The sequence below is a fragment of the Cherax quadricarinatus genome, chromosome 43 (assembly GCF_038502225.1).
Source record: "Cherax quadricarinatus isolate ZL_2023a chromosome 43, ASM3850222v1, whole genome shotgun sequence".
NCBI classification, from domain to species: domain Eukaryota; kingdom Metazoa; phylum Arthropoda; class Malacostraca; order Decapoda; family Parastacidae; genus Cherax; species Cherax quadricarinatus.
In genome coordinates, this window is record NC_091334.1 from 15851358 (window position 1) to 15877283 (window position 25926).

The 25926-nt window shown below is 38.0% G+C and overlaps 2 protein-coding genes across 3 annotated transcripts in view; one reads left to right on the top strand and one right to left on the bottom strand.

Annotated features, from left to right (window-relative positions):
* Positions 1-4194: 4194 nt before the first annotated feature.
* Positions 4195-18269, bottom strand: LOC128694288 (zinc finger C4H2 domain-containing protein). Its single transcript, XM_053784361.2, has 5 exons — positions 18177-18269; positions 11854-12025; positions 8222-8400; positions 5677-5886; positions 4195-4779 (listed from the first exon to the last, which is right to left on the bottom strand). Exons 1-5 carry the CDS (start codon positions 18245-18247, stop codon positions 4650-4652), a joined length of 762 nt encoding a protein of 253 aa, XP_053640336.1. The 5' UTR covers positions 18248-18269; the 3' UTR covers positions 4195-4649.
* Positions 18270-24240: 5971 nt separating this feature from the next.
* LOC128694289 (threonine-rich protein-like) overlaps positions 24241-25926 on the top strand; it is a 65394-nt gene continuing 63708 nt past the window's right edge. Inside the window, exon 1 of one of the 2 annotated variants that reach the window (XM_070093611.1) lies at positions 24241-24399. In XM_070093611.1, the coding sequence (XP_069949712.1) occupies positions 24336-24399 (64 nt within the window). In that variant the 5' untranslated portion in view covers positions 24241-24335. The remainder of the gene's footprint in view (positions 24400-25926) is intronic. The other variant, XM_070093610.1, reaches the window with a different exon arrangement.

The window sequence follows — 25926 nt, forward strand, 5'->3', positions numbered from 1 at the left end:
TTTGAGACTGTCAAGGAAGGCAGGGGTTGGGGGGCCATGGCCCCCTCCTTGGCACTGAAATATTTTTGTTAAAAAAAAAAAAAAATCCTCATAATTTGCATCACCGGGCTGATTGTTACTATAAAAATTGTTTCATGACATTTAATTCCCATGGATCTAAAAAAAAAAAATTGGGCATTTGGTGGGTCTCTTCTGCCCTTGGTAGAAGCAAGGATGGCTTTCCTGACACCTTCTGAAAGACATTTTTCTTTGAAAAAAAAAAAAAAAACTTTTTGAGTTGCATTAGCTGTTATTACTCAATATAGATATTGCTTTAAAAGTCAACATTTCTTGACAAATTTCAATTGATGTTAAAACAGGGTCATGAATTTTTTTTTCTGGCAATACAGCAACTAAATAAATGATGAATGCACTTTTTCTAGGTAGTAGGTTGGTAGACAGCAACCGCCCAGGGAGGTACTACCGTCCTGCCAAGTGAGTGTAAAACAGAAACATGTAATTGTTTTATATGATGTTAGGATTGCTGGTGTCTTTTTTTCCGTCTCATAAACATGCAAGATTTCAAGTACATCTCACTACTTCTACTTACACTTGCATGTACAAGCACATATATATACTATACCCCTCTGGGATTTCTTCTATTTTCTTACTAGTTCTTCTTCTTGTTTATTTCCTCTTATCTCCATGGGGAAGTGGAACAGAATTCTTCCTCTAAGTCATGCGTGTCACAAGAGGCGACTAATATGCCAGGAGCAAGGGGCTTGTAGTCCCCCTTTCTCCTGTATACATCATTAAAGTTAAGAGAAACTTTCGTTTTTCTTTTTGGGCCACCTTGCTTCAGTGGGATACGGCTGGTTTGTTGAAAGAGGAAGAATGTGTTTTCTTCTTTGAATCAACCTACCTTGGTGAAAAATGCTCAAGGTTATTAATACATTCATAGGGATACACTAGAACCTGTGGGAATCATATAAAGCCCTTCACTGGTGTCAGGCATCTCCCTTGAAGGGAGTATTAAGGTGAATGACTATAATATGTACTACAATCAAAATTATTTAATAAACATCAATACTAGGTACAAAATTCAAATGCAGTAGATGGCATTAGCGTATCTTTGAAACTGTACTAGTTGCACACTACAATACCATTATGTTAAAGATGCATACACACAAACCCACTAGAAGAATGTGAATGCAAGAGTATGTAGATGTGTTAAATTTGTCCTAAAGTAAGAATTTTAAGCCCTCAATTTAACAGACCTTGATTTAATGTACTTTGAAAACGTGGGACAAAATCTGCTGGGTCCACTGATTTGGAAACAACAAAGTCTGTTAGAGCAAAAAGGCACAATACTGTGACTGGAACAATACACAAATAACACACATAGGAGAGAGAAACTTACAATGATGTTTTGGCCCAACTTAGAGGATTTATAAGTCACAATAACATATGAGAGTGAGAGAGCCAGTGTATATAGTATATACGTATACAGTTCCCTTACTCTCACGTGTTAGTGCAACTTGTAAATAGTTCAAGTCGGACTGAAACAGTCATAAGCTTCTCTTTCTCTCTCCTATAAATGGGTTATTTGTGCAAAAAAGTTCGTTGGTTACATTATTATTATAATCATGGGGGAGCGCTAAATCCATAGGGATTATACAGCACCTGTGGGGAGATGAATGGTATTCAGGCTCAATTCAGGGAACTGGAGCACAGATCCAATTCCCTAGATCAGGAGCCCCTCATCAGTGTCAAGGAACCTTCCCTGAGGGGATCAGTTGATTACAGAATTGTATGATATTACAATCACAACATAACAATCTCACTTCTGTTAACCACAGTCACCAGTACTAGTCTGCCATTCTTCCCTATTAATCTCTTAAATCCAGTGTTTACTTACATTTCAGACTTACAATGAGCCTTCTTCAGCATACTTTATTTTCTCCATGTGAATTCACTTGAACTCTACCACTGACCAGGGTTTATTACACTTTTGTATTTACTATTAATGAACTGTAATAGAAATAAGGCATTTGATATTAATTCAACCTGTATCAACTTCACTTACATTGCAGGAAAAAAAAAAGATAATTTTTTACATGATTTTTACATTTTTTTGCACGATTCGAAAAGTTTTGCACTTAAAAGTTACCCGACATATAGAAACAGTTCACTGTACAAAAAATTTTATTAATTTACCTACTGAACAAATAAAAAAAAAGACAAAAAAGTTATGAATTAAAAAAACAGTACTAGACAAAAACACATTGCTGTAAGTGAAAAACAATTTCATGCAACAGATAAAAGAACACAATATCATATTTATGGAATGTAACTAGACATGTACTTCACTGAAAATGCCTTACAAATTATTTAATTAAGTATCATCTATCCATTTACTGACATACTTAAGTCATACCCCAAAATGAGTTCCTAACCATCCTGACTAACTCTAATAAAGGAGATTTTAGAATCTAGGAAAAAGTTAAATTAACAACTTAAGAATTACTGGACTTGGAATAAACATCTGACAGTAATATACAATATAAACAGTGCCCAATTAAAGGTGCCATTTAAAATGTACTAATAAATAAAACACTGAAAAAAATATACATACATTACAGTCAAAAATATATTTTTAATTTGCACCAAGGAACAATATTTTGAAAAGAGACAAGCATTGTATTATTCTGCATAGCATAAAACCTTTATTTAGTATGAGTGAAGGTTAATTCTGAGAATAAATTCCTTGCAAATGTTATAGAAGGAGACCTTTATAATCCACAAAAACATTTATACTGTATTTAAAAAAAATATATTAAAATATAGCTCATACATTACTTGTACAAGAGAAAGGAAGGGATTGAGCCCTTTTTTTACCAGGGAAATTTGTTCCTGATATTAGTGTTAATCATATAATGACAAACTCAATGGAGCTTTTAGTCACGGGGCCCGAGATATTACACTAACCTCTTCACATGAACAACTTAACAAGAAGCACTTTTATCCAAGGCTATGTAACCCATGATGGACGTCTGTAATGTATCACGTTCAATATTTTGATATTCATGTCGCTAGTCTGCATAATAAAGTAAACCATCAATTTAACGAACTTTGATTCAATGGACCAGAAATGTGGGACAAAATCTGCTCGGTGAATTAATTAAAAAAAAAAACAAAGTTTGTTGGTTACAAAACTGTCCATTAGTCAGTTACATTGAGTGTCACCCTGTGTGTATTATAAGCATCTGTAGAGATAAAGATTGTTAAACTTGAAGTATTATTGCTGTGCATGTCAGAGTAAGGAACTAGTGATGGTTGAAGAGGTGGCTGGTTGCAGGGGAGGAGATTTATTATATTCTGTCAATGATGATGCATTCATAACCCATCTGAAATGCATCGAGAGATTTGCTTCACCCTCTGTCATTACCACAACTCACTTGTACTTTTTCAAAAATAGAATTTTTGCCAAATGATGCAGCATGCTTTTTTTAGGAACCATGATGTGTAACATGAACCAACTTAAAATAAAAATAAAAAAGTGACAGAGATAAAGGAAACACAAGAGAGTATGTACAATTTCTTCCTCTGCGATGAAATTGATCCCCTACCATAAAACATTGTGAATGCTTGAGGTTTGCACTGGAGGTAAATAAATAATGTTTGACTTTAACAAGTTTAGCACTTTTTTGTGTGTAAATAATATAAATAAGTTGAAAGTACATTTGTACAGTATTCATTCATGATACAAAAGTGCATGAAAATTAGTGCTGTAAAGAGAATGACATAGGAACCATCCTACAGAGGAGCTAAATTGGGCATGTCATTTATTTCTGAAAGCTCCATACACAGTATATATCTAAGATTAACAGTTTTTTATTTTGTTTTTACCTGACAATATTTAATCTAAATCTTAAAATTTATATTTTGGCACTACAAGAAAGAATACGATTAAGAACATTTTGAAAACACAATATGATTCTATAAGAAGATATACAATTACAGATATGTATCTGCCCAGTTCTTTTACTAAGCAAACAAGAAAGTACTACAACTTTTGAATTATCTACAAAAAACAAGTCGGTAAAAACACACACACACACACACACTTACACATCACATTATTATCTTAAGTGTGAGGTAGCCCCTTACAAAATCAACACACCATAAGAAATAGTGTCTTATCTGGGATAAGAATTCTGAAAGCTTTCACAAAAAAATATGTTAAAAGGCTTGCTGGGCATCAACATCTATTCAGAATACCAAAACTAAATTGTGAAAGGCTATCGATATAATGCCATTTATATATTTTGGAAAAAAAAAATTATTACTATTTTGGTTTGCAAGGCAAGCAGGGATGTTTTCTCTATCAGATAAACCAAAGTGGTTAGAGAATCTAAGATCAATCCTAACAAGATTTCCTCCAGGTAAGGACTAAGATTAGAAGAGAGGGGTCCAAATTTCTACATAGTAAGTGGACTATTTATATTACACTGTGAAAGGTACTGAGAGAACAGTAACAGAAAGTAAGCAGCATATACAAAATACACCTTGGCAGTATCAACATTGGAAAACTTATTCCAATGCTGATTGAGAGATTTCTGTCAGATAAAGTATTGCATCCAGAAAAACTGGGAATATATCTGTCACCATTAATCTTTCTTTTTGGGTTTCTTGGGGTTGCGTGAACGTGATTTAGCCTTGCACAGTGGGCAAATAGGAGCATTGCGGTGAATCTGTTGGTGACAGCTAAGGCAGGACTTCATGGGGGGTGGTTGTTGCCTGGGTTGAAATGCAAATAAAAATAATGATGTGCATCTAAACCATAAATCACAGCAATATTCAATATATCCAGAATTTATTTTATTAATATTTTATATATTTATGGGCAACATGTGGCATAAATATTATGCAGAGAATTCATAGTGTGGAAATTAGGAGGTGCAGAGTTACTAAAAGTATTATTAAGAGAGCTGAAGAGGGGCTGTTGAAGTGGTTCGGTCACTTAGAGAGGCTGGAGCAAAATAGGATGACTTGGAGGGTGTTTAAATCTGTAGTGGAGGGGAGGGGGAAAGGGGCCATCCTAGGAAAGAATGGAGGGAGTGGGTAAAAGGTTTTATATGTAAGGGGCTTGGACATACAGCAAGCATGTGTGAGCGTGTTAGATAGGAGTGGAAACGAATGGTTTCTGGGACTTGATGAGCTGTTGGAGTGTGAGCAGGGTAAGGTTAGCTCAACTTGAGCCCAGGAGGTGGGAAGTACAATGCCTGCACTTTAAAGGAGGGGTTTGGGATATTTGTTATTTGGAGTGACATTCTGAACTGTCATATCTGCATGCCTCTGCAAAAACAGTGATTATGTGTGAATGATGGTTTAAGTGTTTCTTTCTTTTTGTGGGTCACCCTGCCTCGGTGGGTCACCCTGCCTCGGTGGGTCACCCTGCCTCGGTGGGTCACCCTGCCTCGGTGGGTCACCCTGCCTCGGTGGGTCACCCTGCCTCGGTGGGTCACCCTGCCTCGGTGGGTCACCCTGCCTCGGTGGGTCACCCTGCCTCGGTGGGTCACCCTGCCTCGGTGGGTCACCCTGCCTCGGTGGGTCACCCTGCCTCGGTGGGAGATGGCAGACGTATTGAAACAAAATATATATAATGGACAAAGACTGAACTTATTTTTTGTTTACCTGAAAGCTGGAGTGGGTGGCCCTGGAGGAGGAGGTAGAGGTCGTTGATCTGCTTTATGAGGAGTTGCTCGAAGAGGTGCAGGCAAGGGAGCGGATGGGGACAGGAAGGAAGGTGGGGCACTCATGGCACCAAGTGAAGATAAACTCAAACTCCCACCACGAAGATCATCATGATCCATGTTCCACTCTACCCCTGCTTTCTCAAAGAAACTGAAAAAACACACACACACACACAAAATTATTTTCAAGAATTTAAGAAATAAGGAATCAAGTTATTTTCAAAAATTAAAACCCATAAAACCTGTGCTCCTTAATACACAAGCTCTTATTTTTATCATAATTGCTATTGCACAAAAAATTTATTCCTTTACATAAAACTCACGGTCAGAGTCTATTACACATGCACCACTACTAAACATATCTAACACTCTCATTTTCTTCAAGTCACAGATTCAAGCTAACTTTTCTTAACACCTACAGCATCATTAGTATTTATCTTAGGTGCCGTGGTTAACATCCACAGACCAGACAATGAGGCATAAGCCACTTCCAGAATGTAATGAGGTGGTGTAAGCTGTCAGTGGAAGGAAGCCATGTACTGGGGTGTGTAGTAGCCCAATTTTTTATAATGAAAACTGTATTATATTTTAATAATTGACAAAGTACAGTAAATGCATAACACAGTACGAAGAGTGCTCATAAAAAAGCTAGTTTTTGATTATGTAAAATTACATTTTCAATCATTGCATTGGCTTTCCCACCTCCTGTGAAGAATGTTTCTTCAAGTCCCATTCTGTGAGATCATCCATGATTTATACAAGAATTTTAGTCTGAGTGGTTTTAGCAGTGTGTACATGACTCTTGCTTACATGGATAGCCAGAATGGAGTAAGGTTCCAGTACTCTGCTGTCCCAGAAAACCTGCTCATAAATAATTCACTCTTCCTGCAGATTGTTATTCATGATTTTTATGAGCTCAGGCAGAGCTGTGAAAACAGGACTCTCAAAACAGGAAGAGTGCACCAATATATTATATCAAACAAATCATTCAATTCCTTCCTTAAACTTCTTGTTTCAACTTTTTTCCCTTCTTCATACTCCCATGTATTGTATGACAGAATGAAAGCCTTTCTTTCAGACATAGCTGTTGTATTTGTAATCTTACATAGTATTATCTTTGCCTTTACTTCCTATACCCATGTTTGCAAAAATAATTATCAGTGAACTTAAATTTCACCATATTATTTTGTAGTGCTACTTAACCCTTTCACTGTCGGTGAAATATAGGTATGGCTTACAAGCCAGTGTCGTGACATATTAATAAGCCAAAAATTCTAGTGGCTTCAAATCTAGCAGGAGAAAGCTGGTAGACCTATATGTGAGAGAATGGGTCTGCATGATCAGTGTGTGCAGTATAAAAAAAAATCCTGCAGCACACAGTGCATAATGAGAAAAAAAGAAACTCCGTGTTTTTGGTTTAAAATGCCGACTATAAGGTGTATTTTCGTATGGTATTTATGGTTATATTTTCGTTTTCTTCGTCTCATTTGATATAATGGAAGATATATTACAGAAAAAGATGATTCTGATTGCTTTCACCCAGAGAATTACCTTGAAATTGAGCTCAAAGTAGCGGAAATGTTAGATTTTTGCCGATGTTCAATTGAAGAGTAAACAAATAACGTCACTGTCCAATATGTGTCCAACTGGCCAGTCTAATACACAGTCACAAATGGGTTGACATTATTTATACAATTATTACAATAATGCAGTAGTCTGCATAACAGTAAATCTTCTATTTTTTGTGTGAATAAAAATTCAAAATGGAAAGCAAGAGTAATATAAGAGGGGCCTGGAGATGTGACTAATGAACAGAGAAAATGTTATTTTAGTGCCTGGAATGTCTGCATTGTTTATTCTGGACCCTATTTTGATGTTGGCATCTTTTGAAATTTGTGTGAAACTGGCCAAATTGTCAACTTCTGACAACTTTATTGGGTAGTTGAAATCAGAAAATGGGTGGTTTCCTGTACTCAATTAATAGAACAAATGGAGTTCTAGTGAAATAGCTATGAGTTTGGTCGACTGGAACAATGGAATTGGCTGATAATAAGGCTCAAAGAGGGCGATTTCGCCGATACACATTTATCGCCAAGACAGCTAACTTTGTGAAAGCGCAATTCTGTAAGTTTTCCATCAAATTTCGTACTTTTAGTGTCATTACCATCAGGAAAAGATTCTCTATCATTTCATGAGAAAAAATAATAATTTTTTTTTAAATTCTTCGGCACAGAGAGGAAGTTTGTGAGCAGGGGTCTTGACAGTGAAAAGATTAATTAACTAGTACTGTACAACTCCCCTGTTAGAACTAGGCAATCATATTTTAATTTTTTTTAATTTTACAGTTTAGTACAGCATAGTGCAGTATAATGCATAAAAAATTATGTTTTGCCTGAAATGTTTTGCATCCCATGGGGCTTCATACTGTATGTTGTGAACAGTAATTATGAAATAAAGATTTTGTTTTGTTTGTAATTCACACTTACTCTGGCGGCACAGGGTCATCCTCAGCTGCTAGATTTGGTAAACTGAAGTCGTGTCCCAGCTGTTGTGAGGCTAAACGGCTGGCCTCCTGTTTGAGGGGATGGTACTCATCATAGAGCCGCCTTGCATGCTCTAGACTTTTATTGCGCAGGTCTTCTGCTGATTTTATAATGCTTTCCATCTGTGGAGAGATTTTTGCAGATTTTAATACAGTATCTATATTTTTTGTAGGTAGTAGGTTGGTAGACAGCAACCGCCCAGGGAGGTACTACCGTCCTGCCAAGTGAGTGTAAAACGGAAGCTTGTAGTTGTTTTACACGATGGTAGGATTGCTGGTGTCTTTTTTTTTTTTGTCTCATACACATGCAAGATTTCAGGTACGTCTTGCTACTTCTACTTAAACTTAGGTCATACTACACATACATGTACAAGCATATATATACACACCTCTCTGGGTTTTCTTCTATTTTCTTTCTAGTTCTTGTTCTTGTTTATTTCCTCTTACCTCCATGGGAAAGTGGAACAGAATTCTTCCTCCGTAAGCCATGTGTGTTGTAAGAGGCGACTAAAATGCCAGGAGCAAGGGGCTAGTAACCCCTTCTTCTGTATATATTACTAAATTTAAAAGGAGAAACTTTCACTTTTCCTTTTGGGCCACCCTGCCTCAGTGGGATATGGCCGGTGTGTTGAAAGAAAGAAAGATCTATAATTTTCTCATTACTGTACTTTAAATACGAACTGCTACAGAACTACATTAAGAACACTGCTACTGAAGTAGTTCACATTTCCAGTGAGATTTTGAAGAACTATGATAATTTTTTTAAATCATGAGTGTTTTAAATTTGGCATGCATAATTGATAATTTTGAAGAATAAATTTATTGGTTATTGATGCACATTTTAAAATGCATTGTGATGGTCTTTAAAATAGTGTACTCATTGTATGGGTGAATTTGATCATAACATCAGTCTTGAATATGAACTAAATAAAGCTTAGTGTAAATTACTGATAGGCAATTCAAGTAACATTTTTATTTCCAGGGTTTCCCACCAGGGGTCACCCTGCTTTGGTGAGAAACGGCCCATGTGTTACAAAAAAAATGTTTCAGGGTGAAAGAAATCTCGCGAGATGACGTTCAGTGTGGAGACAATAAATGTATCACTATAAAACCAGAGACAAAATCTTTACTCTTCCACAAACATGTTATAATATCAGATTATACAATAAACAGTATACCGTATAGTAGACAGGGCCAAGTTATGGCTCACAAGCCATGACTTATACTGTATTCTACATATTAATATATTACATTCATGGGGGAAGCACTAAACCCACTGGATTCGTGGGGAATGAGAGGCAATCAGGTTTGATCAAAGGAAAGTGAGGTCAGATCAAGAGCTCCTCACTTGCATCAAGGAACCACCCTTGAGGGGAATATTATGCATAGTAACTAATACAGTTAAACATTTTAATTATACAAAAGCAATGGCTAAAGCAATGACTGAGAGTCTTCCTGGTTAACTACTAACATAAAGGAACATAATCAAGTAAATATAGTCATGCAGTATATTTATGGAAAGCTCTAAACCTATAAGGTTTACACAGCAGAGTTGAAAGAGGTGGTAGAGGAAAAAGGTGGAGGCAAAAAAGCATGTCAGCAGAAAGTGGAGGGGCTGAAAGTAGATGTAACAAACCAGAATCAGATTTAAGATATCATAGAGAGAGAGAGAGCATCTGCCTTAAAAGATGAAACTGAATGGAAGTGAAGTATTCCAGCAGTGTTGTGGTCTTTCTATTTGTTTACATCATAAAGCACTACAGATGTACTGGTAAACAAATTGATTAATTACAGCACTGCATTACTTGCTACGTTTGGCTACAAACTACGCAATTACTTGCATATAATGTTAAGAAGCATTTCATGGTGAGATACGTTAGACCTGCTCAATAATGTTTGCACCATACAGTCGACCCGCTTAATAATGCTTGTGAAACAATTTTGAATAATCGCTGAAAAACAAACTCCAACTTGCCATACTTAACAACTACGTACTTTGGTGCTCAAATAACCAACTCATTCCATGGGGTTACCATTAACAGGGTGCAAATGTACATGCCACTAATTCCAGTGAACATCTCACTATGAATACTATCATAGTATACATCAGTATATTTTATCCCCAAATAATTTGAGATATAAAATACCAAGAAAAATTAATAATAATAAATGTGGTTGTCATGTGTGTCATAAGAGGCAACTAAAATGCCAGTAGCAAGAGGCTAGTAACCCCATCTCCTGTATACATTACTAAATTTAAAAAGAGAAACATCTGGTTTTCTTTTTAGGTCACCCTACCTTGGTGGAGTACGGCTGGTTTGTTGAAAAAAAAAAATGTGGCTGTAGTGGATAGCACTGTAAATGTGTGGGTGCACTGAAGATGGTTGTGGTGGTGGTGTGGGATAGCACTGTAAATGTGTAAGTGCACTGAAGATGGTTGTGGTGGTGGTGTGGGATAGCACTGTAAATGTGTGGGTGCACTGAAGATGGTTGTGGTGGTGGTGTGGGATAGCACTGTAAATGTGTAAGTGCACTGAAGATGGTTGTGGTGGTGGTGTGGGATAGCACTGTAAATGTGTAAGTGCACTGAAGATGGCTGTGGTGGTGGTGTGCACCTGACCTACACCATCCCTCACCTTGACTAAACCAACTGAATGATCCTAACAAATAGAATCTAAACAGAACACTAACCTAACCTATGTTAGGTAAATTGTCTTATTTGTCTTTTATTTACAAAAAACACTAGACTCTTAAACTGTGTGACTGAAATAAATATTTTTAGGTTTCATATTTATTCTAGGGTCAACATAAGTGACTGAAGCATTTTTAAACACTAGTATCTATCTTCCTTCTACCAACCTCAGAATTATAACAAATATGAGATACTACAGTATACCATATCTTCAGTAGCAGATATTACTCCACAATGTGTCACAACTATAACTATTTGGAACACATGAAGAATATGCTCCTCAAGAAAGAGTCAAATTTTGTAATGCAGGTTTTTTAAGTCAATTTTTATATTTAGCCCCAATACTAACAATATACACAATATAACAAATGCAATTTGGACAGAGAACTGAAATGTGTATTAAGAGTATTTTGTTATTGCCTCTAATTTTTGCTTGTCTCATGTTCTCATTGCCAGCTGCTACTACATATATAATAAATGATATCTACAACTCTATACTAGAAGAAATTACTGGCAGTGGTTCACTTCTCTGTTTGGATCTGCATTCAGTGGGAGAGGAGGAGGAAATGAGAGAAGAACTGGGAGAGTATGAGAGAAAGTACGAGAGGTAAGGAGAAAGGAGAAGCCAATCTCTCACGACTATACTGCATAGTTATAAATTTCATCCCCCCTCCCCCCCCAAAAAATATGAGCTATTATTGTCCCAGTTTTCAGTTCAGGCTAAAAGGCGATTGTCCATAGAAAAACGCAATTCGCTTAATATATTTTCCACTTAACGAAATCTCAGTCTGGTTCCTACCTAAGTTGTCAAGAGAGGGTTGACTGTATGTGGTACTTTACCATTTTAATATTCATGCTAATGAATGTTTGAATCAGAGACTAACTGCATTGATGTCAGCATGAATTTGCCGCAGTTCTTCCACATGGGCCATCTTCTCTTGCAGCAGCAGCTCCATCTCGGCCCTGTACTCAGCAAGGCTGGCTTCCTCTGCCTGCACCACTTCCACTTCTTGAGCTAATCTGCCTCGCAGCCTCTCCACTGCTACAACTTTAGCCCTGAAGAAAAAACATACTCAACTATTTTATTATTATAGAGTAAGTTTTACTAGGGGTGTGCCCGTGTCAGTATCAGTGGGTATTGGCTAATTTTGATGGTATCAGTACTGGCCTAAAATTGGGTATTGGTAGGCAATGGCCAATTCTGATGGTGTCGTCGGGGTTCATTGGAGATTAGATGGTTGTAGTTAAACACACTGGTTGGATGGTAACACTATACAGTGGACCCCCGCATAACGATTACCTCCGAATGTGACCAATTATGTAAGTGTATTTATGTAAGTGCGTTTGTACGTGTATGTTTGGGGGTCTGAAATGGACTAAACTACTTCACAATATTTCTTATGGGAACAAATTCGGTCAGTACTGGCACCTGAACATACTTCTGGAGTGAAAAAATATCGTTAACCGGGGGTCCACTGTACATTGCAGAGTATAAAGGGGTAGCGGGAGAGAGAGCCCAGCCTTGCCTGTGTCTTCTATGGGCCTATGTGACCAACTGAGAAAGATCCCAGGAGGGAAGCGCTCACCCAGCCTCACATGATGTCACACAAACTAGTCACTGGGCCTAGCAAGGGGTCGTGTATGTAAAACATGTGGATGATACTATGATACACAGATGACATAACATATACGGGATCAGCAACTATGCTGACAATGGCACAGTATCAGCGTTGGTACCAGTATCAGTGGGTATTGGTTAATTTTAATCTGAACTCTATCAGTATCAGCCTAAAATTGGGTATCAGTATTGGAAAAATAAGAAAAAAAAAATTATTGTTCCACCCCAACTTTTTTACTTACAGTAATATGTAGCAGTAAACTTAAGTGGGCCATTCAGCACAAGAACTGAGGTAAACTCAATTATCTGCCTGCCAATGGCGAGACAGATATCGTATTTTTTGTCATATAAGGTGCACGAGCATTACGAGCATAAAAGCTTTATTATTATAATGAACTGCATGTCTTTTTATAAAACACCAATAACTCAAAGCCTACTCTTGACCCTGACCTTGAGCATAAAAGATGCAAGCTGATTTTCTAAGACTTTTCTTGGGGTGGAAAAATGCACCTTATATGCTGGAAAATACGCTATGCTATTTAACCGTGTTCAAGGACCTTCGTAACAAAAACTATACTGTGGATATGCACCTTATGAATACACATTTTTCAAAGCAATTAATATCTTTATTTCTACAAGTATATGCACAAGGTATACAGGCCTATCTGACATCAATTACATATTACTACAGTATATAGAAAGCCACTTGTTATGCAGAGCATTCCAGGCAAATTAAGTCAGTTTTGTCCCAGGATGCGACCCACACAAGTCTACTAACATCCAAGTATACTCATTTTACTAATAGGGAACATAGACAACCAGTGTAAAGAAACACGCTCAATGTTTCAACTCTCACTTGGAATAGAACCCGGACCCTCGCCATGTGAAGTGAAAGCTTTAGCCACCAGGCCACGGGGCACCGTAATTCAACAGTACAGATACAATAGTCATAGCGTACATGATGTGCACATTTCTTTAAAGGATGTTGGGCAAAGAATTTTTGCAGGAATTTTGAGCATAGTTTTGGGAAAAGGGCAAAAGTTTGGTTAGAAGAGGGGAGCAAAGATCTGATGTGAAGAAAGGGGAAAAAGTTTGGTGGGAAAGGGGGATAAATGGGTGAGTGATATTTTGATAGCTGGGATAATTGGGAGGGTGATATTTTGATAGCTGGGTGGGTGATATTTTGATGGGTATGGGGGGGTTAACTGGATGGGGATAATTTGGTGGGTGATATTTTAATAGCTGGGGGATAATTGGGTGAGAAGATGGGGGCAAGAATGGTTGGTTGGGGAAGGGGGAATTGATAAGGAAGTTGGGAGATTGTTGGAAATAGAGGGGAGGAGGAGGATGTTTTGTGAGGAAGAAAGAAAATGTTAGGTGGGGGAGGGAGAAGAATACTTGGTAGGGAAAGAAGAATGTTTGTTGGGGGAGGGGGAGGAGGAGGAGGAGAAGGGTTGGTTGGGGAGGGGGAGGAGGTTTGGAGGAGGGGGAGGAGAAGGTTTGGTTGGGGAGGGGGAGAAGGTTCGGTGGGGGAAGGGAAAGAGAATGTTAGGTGGGGAGGCGAAAGAGAATGTTTGGTGGGGGAGGGGAGGAGAAAGTTTGGTGGGGGAGGGGGAGGAGAATGTTTGGTGAGGGGAGAGAATGCTTGGCAGGGAAGGGAGAGGAGTATGTTTGACAGGGGAGGGGAAGGAGAATGTTTGGTGGGGGGAGAAGGTTAAGTGTTTATTGTTGAGAGGGGAAGAGTACAAACACATACCATTAGGCCACCTTCATAGAAGATATTTCAACCCTGAGACCTTGATCACTTTAATTACATGAGGAATATGAGCAAAGAAAAAAAAAAAACAGGCTATGTACAAAAGCAGGAGAAAGTGTACTAGTGTGGGTCATGGTGCATGAAACTGGAAGTGGGGAAGAGTTGATCTTATCACTCCAAAACGTTGACAGCTATAACATTTCCACAAATTTTGGCATGTGCATTCTTAGAAACATGCTTTCCGGGAGGGAGGGTGGGGGCGGTACAGTCACAGGATGTACCGCTCTCCGCTTTCTGTGTCTTAGCGATTAACATACTACCATACTCTTTCCTGTTTATGTATGTATGGACATGTATGTATGTATGTATGTATGAATTAAGGTATGCATTTATGTATGTTAGTTAACATTTTGTCAATTAGACACTGGTATACACGAATGACTATGCAGTACATACATACGTACAGTCACAAGCAATATGGTTTTCAGGCAGAATGATTAAAACCCAACAAATAACTGGGTCCTGATGAACTGTTCTCTAGGGTTAAAGAGGAATGTAAGGAGGAACTTAGCAAATCATGAGCTAGTTTTTTCAACAGGGTCCTAAGAAGCAAGATCACCACCCATCTAGAAACCCATCAGTTACACAACCCAGGGCAACATGGGTTTAGAACAGGTCGCTCCTGTCTGTCTCAACTATTGGATCACTACGACAAGGTCCTAAATGCACTAGAAGACAAAAAGAATGCAGATGTAATATATACAGACTGCAAAAGCCTTCGACAAGTGTGACCATGGCGTAATAGCGCACAAAATGCGTGCTAAAGGAATAACAGGAAAAGTCGGTCGATGGATCTATAATTTCCTCACTAACAGAACACAGAGAGTACTCGTCAACAGAGTAAAGTCCGAGGCAGCCACGGTGAAAAGCTCTGTTCCACAAGGCACAGTACTCGCTCCCATCTTGTTCCTCATCCTCATATCCGACATAGACAAGGATGTCAGCCACAGCACCGTGTCTTCCTTTGCAGATGACACCCGAATCTGCATGACAGTGTCTTCCATTGCAGACACTGCAAGGCTCCAGGCGGACATCAACCAAATCTTTCAGTGGGCTGCAGAAAACAATATGAAGTTCAACGATGAGAAATTTCAATTACTCAGATATGGTAAACACGAGGAAATTAAATCTTCATCAGAGTACAAAACAAATTCTGGCCACAAAATAGAGCGAAACACCAACGTCAAAGACCTGGGAGTGATCATGTTGGAGGATCTCACCTTCAAGGACCATAACATTGTATCAATCGCATCTGCTAGAAAAATGACAGGATGGATAATGAGAATCTTCAAAACTAGGGAGGCCAAGCCCATGATGACACTCTTCAGGTCACTTGTTCTATCTAGGCTGGAATATTGCTGCACACTAACAGCACCTTTCAAGGCAGGTGAAATTGCTGACCTAGAAAATGTACAGAGAACCTTCATGGCGCGCATAACGGAGATAAAACACCTCAATTACTGGGAGTGCTTGAGGTTCCTAAACCTGTATTCCCTGGAACTTAGGCGGGAGAGATACATGATTATATACACCTGGAAAATCCTAGAGGGACTAGTACCGAACTTGCACAAGAAAATCACTCATTACGAAAGCAAAAGACTTGGCAGACGATGCAACATCCCCCCAATGAAAAGCAGGGGTGTCACTAGCACGTTAAGAGACCATACAATAAGTGTCAGGGGGCTGAGACTGTTCAACTGCCTCCCAGCATACATAAGGGGGATTACCAACAGACCCCTGGCAGTCTTCAAGCTGGCACTGGACAAGCACCTAAAGTCGGTTCCTGACCAGCCGGGCTGTGGCTCGTACGTTGGTTTGCGTGCAGCCAGCAGCAACAGCCTGGTTGATCAGGCTCTGATCCACCAGGAGGCCTGGTCACAGACCGGGCCGCGGGGGCGTTGACCCCCGGAACTCTCTCCAGGTAAACTCCAGGTAAACAGATCACTAAAAAATGGGAGAGACAGGAAGGCCCCACTTTACAGCCCTTTGCCATACAGTGTTTCACTAATGCAGTGGTTTTCAATTATACCCATTCTTCATATATTCAGATTTCCTACAATATATTCACTATAAGCTAAGTATGAAAATATTTTAACGTAAGTAATGTGTGTACTGTATATGCATATTTTAGTTTGAAAAGTTCATCTCCTGCAAATGTAATAAATTCACTGTACTCCAGTTATCAAGTATTGTATATATCTGTGTAATCTATACAAGAAAAAACTGTTTATACTTGCTCTATAGTGATTATTATTTTATTATATTTAGGGGAAGTGCTAAACTTGCAGGGGTCATCCAGCACCTGGGGAAGGATAGCAAACAGGTTTCATTCAAGGAAGTAGAGGATAATTTCAATTCCTTGAATCAAAAGCCCCTCACCAGTGTCAAGGAAACCTCTCTTGAGGAGACTACAGTGGGACAAGGAAAGAGAAGAAAATAAATTTAAAAACGTTATGGCATCTATAAATATTGAGGAAATTAAGGTTTACTTGTATGTACAGCATATATGTATTTGAGTATACATATGTACAATGGGCATGTTTCTTTACATCTGCTGCCCCTGTTCACCTAGTAGTAAGTAGGTACCTGGGTGTTAGCTGACTGGTATGGGTTGCATCCTGGGGGTGAGGATTAAAGAACTTTAGTGTAAAGAAGGTAGACAGTCTGATAACTGAGGCTTTATTGGGTTAACCTGGGTTACTAATCCTCCAGGTTAATAATACCAACAAAATCTTCACTTGGGTAATGGGAGGTAATCTGGTTTGATCTGAGGAAGGGAAGGTTAACATCAATTCCTTGGATTAAGTGCCGAGAAACATATTATATTCATAGGGTGTTAAACCCAAAGGGGTCTTACAGAGCCTGGAGGAATGAGGAGCAATCAGGTTTAAGAAAGGGGTGCACAGGTCGAATTCCTTGGATCAAGAGCCCCTCACTGGCATCAAGGAACCTTGAGGGCTAAGTTACGAATAAATCAAAAAGTAATCTAAATGCACAAAAGAGGAGCTCTCATTGGGCTTGTATAAGTGTCAGGGGCCCAAGACTGTTCAACTGCTGTCTTCAAGACGGCACCGGATAGGCACCTAAAGTTAGTACCTGACCAGCCAAGCTGTGGTTCATACATTGGTTTATGTGCAGCCACCAGTAACAGCATAGTTGATCAGGCCCTGATCCACCACGAGGCCTGGTCTCATACCGAGCCACAGGGGTGTTAACCCCCAAAACCCTCTCCAGGTATTTCTTTACTTCCAAAAATTCTGGATGTATCCCAGGGAGAGAAGACTAACCCCAACTCCTCGGAACAAGAGCCCTCTACCAAGAAACACCCTCCTTGAATGGCAGAAGTGCTTGAAAAAAAAATATTAATTTAAGATCAAAACTGAAAATTATCCACATACAGTGGCCCGTGGCCTGGTAGGTAATGCTCTCGCTTCACAGTGTCAGTGGTTCGATCCCTGGAAAGGGTGGAAACACTGGATGTTTCCTTACACCTGTTGTCCCTTCACCTATCAAGTAGGTACCTGGATGTTAGTCGACTAGTGTGGGTCGCAACCTGGGGGACATGATTTAAGGACCCACAATGACACACTGACATTCTTGGGTTATCCTGGGTGGCTAGCCCTCCAGGGTTAAAAATCAGAACAAAATCCTTCTCCCTTCCACGAGACACAAGAGCTGTCACCCCAGCGGTGTTTCTTTACTTCCACCAAGTTCTATTATTTCAACTATGTTCATTTACATAATGGGCACATACTTAATCCTAATTACATTACCTAATGTCCTTAAGAGCCTCTAATTTCATATAAACTGCCCGGTCTCTCTCGTCAGCCATCCCTCCAGACATGTTTGGTAAACAACTCCACCAGTCAACTGAGCAACTCAGAATATATATATATATATATATATATATATATATATATATATATATATATATATATATATATATATATATATATATATATATATATATATATATATATATATATATATATATATATATATTATATATTATATAAATATATATTATATATTATATAAATAATATGGTTTAAAAGTTGATATACATATATAAATATATATATATATATATATATATATATATATATATATATATATATATATATATATATATATATATATATATACTATATATATTATATATTATATAAATATATATTATATATTATATAAATATATATATATATATTATATAAATAATATGGTTTAAAAGTTGATATATATATATATATATATATATATATATATATATATATATATATATATATATATATATATATATATATATATATATATATGTATATCAACTTTTAAACCATATTATTTATATAATATATAAATCAAATTATCAATTAACCTTGGTGGCATAATTTTGTTAAATTATTTAATAATATACTTATTAAACAGATTCTGTTTTGATGTTTAGAAATAATATATCAAGATCTGTATTATTTTTCAATATTAAAAAAGGGAAGATGCTAATATATAATATGATAAAAATGGGCATTTTTTTAGTTCAGGTTCTGGTCTGAGTTTATTCATATTTTATTCCTTAGGCGAGTTAGATTTAAATTAGATTTAAAGTTAGATTTAGATTCTTTACTTCCAGTCATTGCATTAACAAAATATACAATAATGAGAAAGTCCACAGGATGTATAGGATATATTAAGAAATATTAAACAAATTTTAAGAAAATCTAACCTGAGGAAACCCAACTTAATATGACAATGTATCTACCACATCTGCTCAGATAATGATAGGATGGATAACGAGAACCTTCAAAACAATATCTATCAAGCCATGATGATTCTCTTCAAATCACTTGTTCTCTCTAGGCTTAAATATTGCTGTACACTAACAACCCTTTTCAGTAAGTTTATTCAGGTATACACCAGTTACATAGATTATCATACATAGCAGCATATGTGTAGAGAACCTAGAATAACCCCAAAAAAGTCAGACAAATTGACTTATTTCCACTGGGGTCCTTCAGGGCATGCAAAATTGTAGACCTGGAGAATGTAAAGAGAACTTTTTCATAGCGATCAAGCACAAACACCTAAATTAAAGTGAACGGTCAAAGTCCCTTGATTTGTACTCCCTGAAATGCAGGCGAGAAAGATGCATGATAACATACACTTGGAAAATCCAAGGAAGCCTAGTCCCAACTCTGCACACGAAAATTACTCCCCAAGAAAGCAAGAGACTGGGCAAGAGATGGAACATCCCCCCGATGTTAAGAGATAACACAATAAGAGTCCGGGGCCCAAGACTGTTCAACTGCCTCCCAGCATATCCATGGTGAGGCCTAAAACTCAGAGGCCAGTGCGTTAACCACTTGACCTGTTGCTCTAAAAAGGTATACCTGCAGAGTCTTCCAGGGGTCAATGCCCCATGGCCTGGTCCATGACCAGGACTCGTGGTGGATCAGAGCCTGATCAACCAGGCTGTTGCTGCTGGCCACAGATAATTCAGCATATGAACCACAGCCTGGCTGGTCAGGTACTGATTTTAGGTGCCTGTCCAGAGCCTCCTTCACAACAACCAGAGGTTTATAATAATAATAATAATAATAATAATAATAATAATAATAATAATAATAATAATAATAATAATAATAATAATAATAATAATAATAACAATTATTATTATTATTTCTACAAGTACATAACACAACTTTGACTTTGACTCTGGTTCATTTTGTCCCCCAGGATGCGATCACACTGGTCGACTAACACCCAGGTACCTACTTACTGCTAGGTTAACAGGGAGAGCAGGTGTCTTAAGGAAACACTCTCCCAGTGTTTCCACCCGTACCGTGAACCGAACCACAAACTGCAATACGTAAGCTGAGTGCACTACCAACCGAGATACGGGATACCTGTTGGTAATCACCCTTATGTATTGGGACGCAGTTGAACAGTTTTGGACCCCTGACACTTATTGTGTTACTCCTTAATGGATATTTCTATACACCATAGGGAGGTTAGCATAGGCCACTACTGTGACCACACATGCATGTTTCTTTTTATTTTACAGATGAATCCCACACTAGCATGGCTGTGTCGAACTCTAGTTTAGATCCCCTCAAAGCCGCCATCATGGTCACAGTGGTGACCCATATTAACCTCCCTTTTTTTTGTGACCAGCTGGTCAAGTGATTAACGCATTGGCCCGTGAGTTTTAGGACTCACTTATCATGGGTTCAATCCCTACCCGTTCCGTCTTCTTTTGTCTGATGCTTCTTTGTGGGGTTTAGCGCTTAGTTAAAGATTAAAAATTTAAAGATTTATTCATTTATTTGCAATGTTTACTGTTTGTGATTACAATTTTGATTCGGTAAGTACAAAGATTAAATTATTATTATATATGGTTTTTCTTTTTAATAGAGGTAGCTAATTATTTACAGTAATTAAAATTTATAGTTGTGATATAGTATATAAAAAGTTACAGTATTACAATTTTGCGCAATTTACAATAATGAAATTTAAACCATTTTAAGTTGGAATTGATGATTAAATAGTTGGGAAATCATAAATTATTTACTTTTTTCTGAGTAACTGGTAGGTGTAAAGTACAGTGTTTATCTGATTAATTTTGGGTGATGAGGTGGTTTCTAAGTAGGCCTTAAATTGATTTGCAGGCAGCAGGGGCCTTTTAGTGTGCTCTGGCAATGAATTCCAGATCTTTTGGCCTTTTATGTGCATAGCATTTTTGCCTAGTGAGAGATGGACACGAGGGATATCAAAGAGTGATTTATGCCTTGTGTTGTGCTTGTGTGTTCTGTTGTAGTTATCAAGGAGGAGTTTGAGAGGAGGGTTAACATTGGAGAATAATGTTCTGTGTATGTAGTAGGCACAATAATAAGTGTGGATGTTTTGCAAGTTAAGGCTCTTAAAAAGAGGCGGACTGTGCTGTCTAGTGCAGGAACTGGTAATCAATGGCACAACAACTTTTTGTTGGGTTATTAAAGGTTTAAGGTGATTTGCTTTGGTTGAGCCTCATGCACAAATACCATAGGTGAGGAAAGGGTAGATGAGAGAGTGGTAAAGAGCAAGAACTGCTGTTTGGGGTACATAGTACCGTATCTTTGAAAGGATTTCTGCTGTTTTGGAGACTTTCTTGGATATTTGCTGTATGTGGGTCTGGAATTTGACTTTGCATTCAAGGTGGAGACCAAGAAATTTGCCCTCTGCGTGTCTTGAAATGGGTGAACCATTTATCGATATGTTAAGCTGAACATTTGAAGCTCTGTTTCCAAACAGCATGAAGCAGGTTTTGTCTATATTGAGAGTAAGTTTGTTGGTAGTCATCTAAGTAGGTGTTTTTAGCAATTCGTCGTTAACAGTGTCTGTTAGTATAGTTGGGTTTGAGTGAGAGAAGACATAAGTAGTGTCATCTGCAAATAAAACGGGTTTAAGGAGTTTAGATGCGTTTGGAAGGTCATTGATGTAAATGAGAAAGAGAAGTGAACCAAGGACACTACCCGGTGGGACTCCAACATGAACATGTTGTGTAGTGGAGCTTACGCAATTTGTGCGTACGTACTGGCTTATTTTGCTAAGATTTTAAGTAATCGAGTGAGTGTCTTCTGACCCCATAATGTTCAAGTTTTAGGTGCAATAGGTCATGGTCAACTGTATCGAAAGCTTTTCGTAGATCTATGAAAAGTCCCAGGGGAATTTCATTTTTTCGAGTGCCATATATAGAAGTTCATACATATGTGTAATTGCATCATTAGTATTTTTTGTCGGCCTAAATCCAAAATGACAAGGGTTAAGTATGCAGAAGTAGACTTATATGTGAATTAATTTGTCGAAGATTTTAGATAGTAGGGGCAAGTTTGATATAGGCCTATAGTTATGTGGAAAATTACATTTATCTGTATGTATCATTATGTACATAACAATAAATGAACATAGATAATTATTATTTATCAGTTAGACAAGTAGGAATTTGGGACACCTAGGTCGCAAAAATGTCCCCCTTCGATACCTACAACTGTCATATCCACAAGTTGCTCTGGACCTATTAATTAAATGAAATATACATACACCAGGAATACTGGTAAATATATAAATTTGTGGACTGTATATTAAAAATAATAAATGGTTATATATATACACAATTACAAAACAGAAGGAAAATATGTCTTAATATCACTCACCAATTTGACTGGAGATTAATGTGTATCACACTCAGAAAACCTCACTCTAACTAAATCTATGAAAATAATGCTGGCCAGAATTACACACAAATCTAGAGAGCTTATCTGAGGTTCCTGGAGCTGTCTTGTCCAGTCGTCTGATATCTCAAGTTATGCAGGAATGCACATCCACCAATTTCGCCTCCTATTTGAGAGGTGTCAACACAATTTAACCTCTAGAGCACGAAAAATTCTTCCCATTACACCAACGTTTGTACAAAATTCAAAAACCAAGATGGCGAGTCTCCTGCCCAGACGCAGGCTTTCCGTTTTCTATGACAAATATTAAATACAGTATAGGCCATCTATTTACCTATAAATTACCGTATTTCCGGAAAATATATACAGTATTTTCCACAAGTTATTCAGTTGGATCACCTCCTTTGAGGATCGGAGTGACCTTTGCTGTCTTGATTATTATTATTATTATAATCAAGGGGAAGCGCTAAACCCGGAGGATTATACAGCGCCTGGGGGGGGGATGTGGAAGGCATTCAGGCTTAATTCGGGGAACTGGAGCACAGATCCAATTTCCTAAATCAAGAGCCCCTCACCAACATTTGCTGTCTTGAGTATGGATGGGAAGGTAGAAGATCCAATAGCCTTGTTGAAAAGAGTTGCAATAATTGGTGACAACACATGAGAAGCTTTTTTGTACATGAGTGGTGGTAAGTTATTCAAGTCTCCTGTATTGTTCTTTAGTGTTTTGAAGAGCGAGAATTCAGTAGTGTTTGTTGGGGCTAGAAAAAGTATTTGGGTAGTTACCAGTGAGGTAGTTTTTTAGCTGAGTGTATGAGTTTGGGATTTTGTTTGCTAGCTTTGTTCCTATGGTTTGTTGGCAGTATCTGTTGGCTGGAGGAGAGGTTCTTCGGTTCTTCTGGTTTCGTTAAGTTAATCACTGTTTCGAGACAGCTTTTTAGATCCTAGAATTTCAGATAGGGTTTTCCAGGTCTTTTTCATATCCCCTTTTATGTCATAGTTAGTTTAATATGTTTATTATGCACCCCATACCCATCCTGTGGGCGGTAGTCAACAGAGGTACATAATGGGTCCACGGACTGAACCCCAAAGTTTTGATAGCTGAACTAGTTACAAAGGTAAAGAACTTTAGGTAGATCTGGTCACAATCTGTTTTAGACCTTATTAGATTAGTAAGTATTGACGAGTAACTTTTGTCAGTTCCTTTGATATTAGACCCATTCTGTAGTGTTTTTTATATAGATGTTTCTTATCAATAGATTTGAGGGTGCTGTTTGTAATAATAATAAATGATGCTTCTTTGCTTGCGTTCTAATTTTTTTTATTTGTTGCGATACGTCTTTACGTTGCCATGCGTCTTGCACCGTACAGCAATACGCATATACACTTCATTAAGAAATAAATCTGATTTAACATCTCACAACGTCCGCCATGCGCCGAGTTCATTTCATTTTTCCCGGGAAGAAATAACGAAATACTGATCCTCGCCCAATAAATTTCCGCACGACGCAGCAATCAAACAGAGAAAAACGCGAAAGCTAATGAAGTACCTGTAAGTTGATACGGTTAATTAATTTGCAAAAGAATGAAGTTAGAAGGAAGAAGAGTATAGAGCTTGATTTGAGAGGGTGTTGAGAGGAGCTCATATGACAGTGTAACGTGAGGTGTAAACACCAGAGGTAACCCGGTACGTGTACGTTACGGACATATATTCTCTCGCTCATCACCATGTACTCTCGCCTCATTATCCTGGTCCTCGGCCTCCTGGCTCACTCTCAAGTACTAGCTCAAGGTCAGTTGCTGCCACTTATTACTCTTGTGCCCCCAAAAATACAGTCGATTTTTTTTTTAACTCGTCCCCGTGCACCCGTTATCTTATCTATTTGATGACTCGGTTGCGTAATGCTTCCCAGTTTTGGGCATAATTGAAATGGTTAATTAGGGTTAAATAAGGACGGCAACAAGGTCAGATGGTTGAAGTGTAGGGTTGTTGTATAATGATGTGTTTCCAGCTCACTAGGAAAACTTTTTAGGTGTTAGACTAATGGTTTGTCCAGGTGGAACCCTGGGGGGGGGGGGGAGCTGTACATGTACAGGTGTGTTAATAGCACAGGTTGTACAAATGAGTCACATGTGATGTAAATGGTCTGGGAGATTTGAGAATCCTTATTGAAACTTTTTCGTCAGCTAGTGGCTTCTTCAGCCCAGTACATAAAAAGGTGGAAGATGAGGAGTTTGAGGTAATCAGTCCCTGAGCCTGGTGTCGACGTCTTCAGTCCATCAATCTTGAGAAAGATTGATGGACTGAAAAGTGACTCCATTGGAAATAAGTCACTTTGACTTTTTTAGGTTATCCTAAATAATTTACACTATGATAATTGTATTTGTGTACTTGGGCCTAAATAAACTTTCACATCTACTCCCAGCTGAGGCACTGATTACCTCAAACTACCCCAATGGAAATAAGTCACTCTGTCTGACTTTTTTGGGTTATCCTAGGTTCTCTACACATATGCTGCTATGTATGATAATTCTATGTAACTGTATTTGTGTATACCCGAATAAACTTGCTTACTTACTTACTTGCAAGGGATGGAGTACATCTCTCTGGGGCTGGGGTGGTAGTTCCTGCAAACTCAATCGAGAGGGCCATTGCTGAAATGCATAGGATTTGAAACTGATATATGATAGAGGTATGAGTGTGTGTGGGAAACAGTCAGGTTGCAACACTAGGGTTGAAAACAGTAAATATATAAAAGACATTCATCATGAAGTTATAAATAAAGACAATAGATCAGGTCAGCAAAAAAAGGGGGACAGCAGAGGGCAGCAAGGAATTGGCTCCCTTAAGGTCTATTATACTAATAGCAGAAGTGTAAGTAATAAGATACATGAGCCAAGATTAATTGCAAGTGCAGGAAACATGGATATCATTGCTATAAGAGACGTGGCTCAATCTGAAAGATAGAGATGCCTTCTGAATGTCACATACAAGGCTATAAATTATTCCACACTGATAGGGTCAACAGGAAGTGTGGTGGAGTAGCGATGTACGTCAGAGACAATTTAAATTGTTGTGTTAAACAAGATATAAAATTAGAAGCGTCAGCCACTGAATCTGTTTGGTTACAGCTTCTCAAGGGCCGTGAAAAACTAATTTTGGGTGTGATTTACAGGGCCCCCAGATCTTGATAGGGAGTGTGGTAAACTTCTATGGGATGAAATTCGTAAGGCATCTACATACGAAAATGTCGTGATAATGGGAGATTTAACTATAGACAGATTGAATGAAGCAATTTGACAGGAAATTTAGAATCTA

What these genes read in the sequence shown, in the direction of transcription:
- LOC128694288 (XM_053784361.2), bottom strand. Translation starts at nt 18,247, where the DNA reads ATGTCTGGAGGGATGGCTGACGAGAGAGACCGGGCAGTTTATATGAAA. An exon ending in GAGGCTCTTAAGGACATTAG is followed by an intron (nt 12,026 to 18,176) that starts GTAATGTAATTA and finishes TTTTTTCTTCAG; the next exon opens with GGCTAAAGTTGTAGCAGTGG. An exon ending in CCACCCACTCCAGCTTTCAG is followed by an intron (nt 4,780 to 5,676) that starts GTAAACAAAAAA and finishes ATTTCAACCCAG; the next exon opens with GCAACAACCACCCCCCATGA.